The sequence below is a fragment of the Salmo salar genome, chromosome 29 (genome assembly GCF_965601325.2).
Source record: "Salmo salar chromosome 29, fSalSal1, whole genome shotgun sequence".
NCBI lineage: Eukaryota > Metazoa > Chordata > Actinopteri > Salmoniformes > Salmonidae > Salmo > Salmo salar.
The window spans coordinates 41,771,482-41,775,704 of record NC_138319.1 but is presented as its reverse complement, the minus strand read 5'-3'; the positions used below and the strand labels follow the sequence as shown (position 1 = coordinate 41,775,704).

General features: G+C 41.9%; 1 protein-coding gene across 1 annotated transcript; it reads right to left on the bottom strand.

Annotated features, from left to right (window-relative positions):
- Positions 1-631: 631 nt before the first annotated feature.
- LOC100136467 (zinc finger protein ZIC 1) lies at positions 632-3,628 on the bottom strand. The gene is made up of 3 exons (XM_045710870.2): positions 2,321-3,628; positions 1,641-1,804; positions 632-1,186 (listed from the first exon to the last, which is right to left on the bottom strand). Exons 1-3 carry the CDS (start codon positions 3,285-3,287, stop codon positions 986-988), a joined length of 1,332 nt encoding a protein of 443 aa, XP_045566826.1. The 5' UTR covers positions 3,288-3,628; the 3' UTR covers positions 632-985.
- Between the last annotated feature and the right edge of the window lie 595 nt (positions 3,629-4,223).

Here is a 4,223-nt window from a genome sequence, read left to right as displayed (position 1 = left end):
GTAGGCTATGAGAAACAAAAATATTGGAAGACAATAGTTGGTGGATTTTTTTTTTGTTTTATATGCTTTAATAATAGTACGAAATGTAACCAAACATTTTTGTGTAGACTAAATTCTACATAAGAGAGTATTTCTCCATAAATCCCAATCATTTCTAACGTTACCCCTTTACATGCGGATAAATATGGAAAATTGAGCTATATACATGTAGGTAATACTGCCTTGACATTTTCAAGGTAATGAACAAATAGTTTTTTTTTTTTTTTAATCTTTTATCACGTACATAAACAGATTGACACGGAGTTTCAGGCTTTCACTACACGATTTATCGACATGACATTTAAATAACAGCAATGGTAAGTACTGTGCTACTCCAACTGGACCGTAGACGGAATGTTGCACCAAATACAAAAGCACATAAATAGACTAATAGTGGGTAAGGTCGACGTCATAGTGGAGACGGAAGTTATACTGAGTAATTCACATTGGGGTACACATCAACTACAACATTCTGTTTCAATCAACACTAGTCATCGTAATATTATTGTTTTAAAACCATCTCATTTTCCATATATCTAGGGACCACATTTTCACAAATGCCCTTAAACTGTGATATAACTATTTACAAAATAAAATATTACATGTTTGAACTGTGAATCTTTATGTACAAAAAAAAATAAAAATCAGGCCACGAACCGCAGAAAACATGCATTGAGATCTCTTGCGTGCAGTCTTTCAAAAAAGAGCCATGTAGGGGGAGGAGGGGGGGGGGGGGGGGAAACGAAAAAACCTTTAACTTGGTAGCTGGCCGTGCACCTTGTCCATGCATCACTCTGTTTCTCTGTCTCTCTCTCTCTCTCTGTAGCCGTTGTTAAACCAACCGTTTTGGCTTCCTCGTATTTTTCTCTGTCCACGCATTATAGACTGACTTTCAAAGTCTTTGATTCCAAGCAGTCCTATTTCTGCAGTCTTTTGTGAAAATATTTTACACGTACCATTCATTAAAATTTGATGACAGCGTGGTGTGGTGACTGGTCGTGTGGTGCACTGTCGAAGTTGCCGGCGATATGGAACTAGAACTCTGGTTCTCTGTGGACGGGGACACGATGGTGGGCGGCGTGGACGACTCGTACCCGGAACTGGCCGCTGGTGACGGTTGGGGTCCTTGCGTGGTAGCCTCGTGAACCTGCGAGACAGAGCGAAAAAAAATATATAAATATGTTTAAACAACAGGAGATTTTTTTGTACATTTTACAGTGTGCCTGTGTATTATTCATACGCTGCCATGCTTTACGGTAATACAAAGGCTTCAGGTTCGATTCTCCATAGTGAGAAGAAAATAAACCGGCGAATTATATACATGTTAATGATAATCAATTTTTAATAAATAAACCAAGATCATAAATTAAAATGCATGATGCAATATTTTGGAAATGAATACAGCATGAAAGGCTTTATGAAAAGACAACAGCTGTACTTTAGTTGTTCTGCGTCATATGTTCATATTTGCTGGAATACAAACACAGCATTTTCCTTCTAAAAAAATTATCCAATATATGTACATTTATTTATAGCACGCTAAATATACAGAACAATTAAAGTAACCACGGATTAAAATACAAGTGTACGTTAATATTGACCTTCATGTGTTTCCGTAGAGAGCTGGGATGTGTGTAGGACTTGTCGCATTGCTTGCAGAGATAAGGCTTGTCAGAAGTATGCACGTGCATGTGTTTCTTCCGGTCGCTACTGTTCGCAAACCGTCTGTCGCAGCCCTCAAACTCACACTTGAAAGGTTTTTCACCTAAAAAAAAAAAAACACACACACATTTTACACACGGAAAATATGAACCGTGATACATTTTTCATTTAACATGAACATTTCAGAGTTTCAGTTGTCATGTGGTTTCAAGCACATTGTATAAAGATAACCTTATTTTCAGTATTTATGATTTGTTTAATGTGTGTTGGCCTATATATTTACACACACATTTTGTTGTAATTCACATGTTTACTTGGACCACTAAGATAAAACAATATGCAACAGCATGCCACATATTTCACAAACCTAATGCATTATATTCATTTAGAAAGTTTCAAAATACGAATAGTAAAGTTAGACTGTATATATAATTTAATAAACGCATTCAATATATTTTTTTTTTTTGTGTAAAAACATAACCAAAACATTCATGTTGATAGGCTACTCTATTACACAGTCAAATATGTATCAGACTAATAACAGTTCATCGCTTTTTTTTGGAGCGGAAATTGCGATCGTTTTTTTTGAGTCGGAAAGAAAACATGTTACATTTCTTACCAGTGTGAGTCCTTTTGTGGATTTTCAGGTTTTCCGATCGGGCAAACACTTTTCCACATCCGGGGAAGGGACATGGAAATGGTTTCTCTCCGGTGTGTACTCTGATATGATTTACCAGTTTGTATTTGGCTTTGAACGGTTTTCCTTCTCGGACGCACTCTTCCCAAAAGCAAATATGATTTGACTGCTCCGGTCCACCGACGTGCTCCACTGTCAGGTGGGTCACGAGCTCGTGCATCGTGCTGAACGTTTTGTTGCAAGCCTTTTTGGGATTCGACAACTGTTCGGGTTCGACCCATTTACAGATGAGCTCTTGTTTGATGGGCTGCCTCATGTATCGGAAAAAGGCTCCTGCCCCGTGGTGAGCCGCCATGTTCATGTTCATAGGGCCATAGCCATGCAGCTGGGAGGAGGCGTAGTGGTCGGTGCGGGGGCTCGTAACATGGCCGTACTGGTCAGCCCGGCCGTACATGTCCCCGGTAAAGCCAAGCCGCATCTGGCTGTTAACGACATTAGATGATGCATGACTTGCGGCTTGCTCGTGGAGTCCCGGGAAGAGCAGGTGCCCCGCGGCATCGGAGTGTCCATGTGGCCCTGCAAAACTTCCCGCTGCCGAGGCGAATAGGCTGTGTTGCGCGCTGGTGGCATCCCCGAAGCCCCGGTTTCTGAAGAGAAAGTCCCGGGTTGAATTGAACGCTGCCGTGGAGTAAGAGCTGACGTGTGTCGGGTGGTGGTGGTGACCCAGGGCGGCAGCAGCGTAACCGGGAGCCTGGGAGGAGAACGCCGTTTGCCCGGAACCCAAGTCATGGGAACTGTGGTTGATTTTGAAAGCTCCCATCCCGTCTGCGAACGGATTTATCCCCAAAGCCACTTCTCTTTCGGTTACTTCGCCTGTTGAGTGATGCCTTGAGGAGCCGAACGTAGTGACTCCTATAGCGGGGTACTGAGGTCCTGCATCCAGAAGCATCTTCCCTTAGTCTGCAACTCAATGAGGCAACTGAAGAACAGAAATAAATAAAAAATCACGAACAGTTATTCTCTCACTCCTATACCTCTCTTGCTTTTTCTCTTTCTGCAAAAAAATAAATAAGTCTCTCTCAGACCTTACAGAGGAGTACAAACTCCAATCCACCGGTTTTCTATTTACCTAAAACAAGAGTGGAATTTTTTTCCCCCCCTCACACTAATTCTCATCCGATGCACACACGCAAATCATGTACAATATTGTATTTTTGCGGTTTCTCTTCCTGTGGCGAAACTTTCACCTTCCCAGTCAGGCGGTGAGCTTCAGACTGATCGTCGCAATCATTCCTGCAGATAAATGAATTGAAAAGACAACACAGTCCACCCCTGATGAATGGAGAGAAAGAGGGGGGGCCCAAACATGTGACCCGGTACTCAGACGATCATTGGAGGAGGCCCTATCCCCCCCCTACTAACATGCACCCATCAAATAACAATCCGCCTGCCGATGCCCCTCTCCTATTGGTCCGTGTGAATCATCAATCCCAGGTATTGTGAGATTGCTGACTGTGGTTTTGGTTAAACGGCTGAATAACACAAGAAAGAAAGTTGAGAGGAAATAAAAGCAACAATAGACGGTGTGAAAAATGTAGACAAGTCGTTTGGCTATTCAGTCACACTATACACTGCAAAAAAAAAGTCAAATGCGTGCATGTTCCTCTACGACTAACGCATAGCAACAACTGTCCATACTAAAACACACTTTTTGTTAGGGGTGGAGGACAGATGTAGAGCATGGCTATTTGGTTGCATACCAAGAAGTCAATGTGTCGCTGAATGTTGTTGCTCGGCAAAGAGACTGAAGAGGCAGTATACCACACACTCTTTGTATTGCTATGATTTCATAGGATACACGTTGAGAGCATGGCGATGTCATTGT

Coding starts and splice junctions, on each gene's coding strand:
- LOC100136467 (XM_045710870.2), bottom strand. CDS start 3,287: ATGCTTCTGGATGCAGGACCTCAGTACCCCGCTATAGGAGTCACTACG. Junction 1,805..2,320: donor CCACAAAAGGACTCACACTG/GTAAGAAATGTA, acceptor TTTTTTTTTTAG/GTGAAAAACCTTTCAAGTGT. Junction 1,187..1,640: donor CTCTACGGAAACACATGAAG/GTCAATATTAAC, acceptor TCTGTCTCGCAG/GTTCACGAGGCTACCACGCA.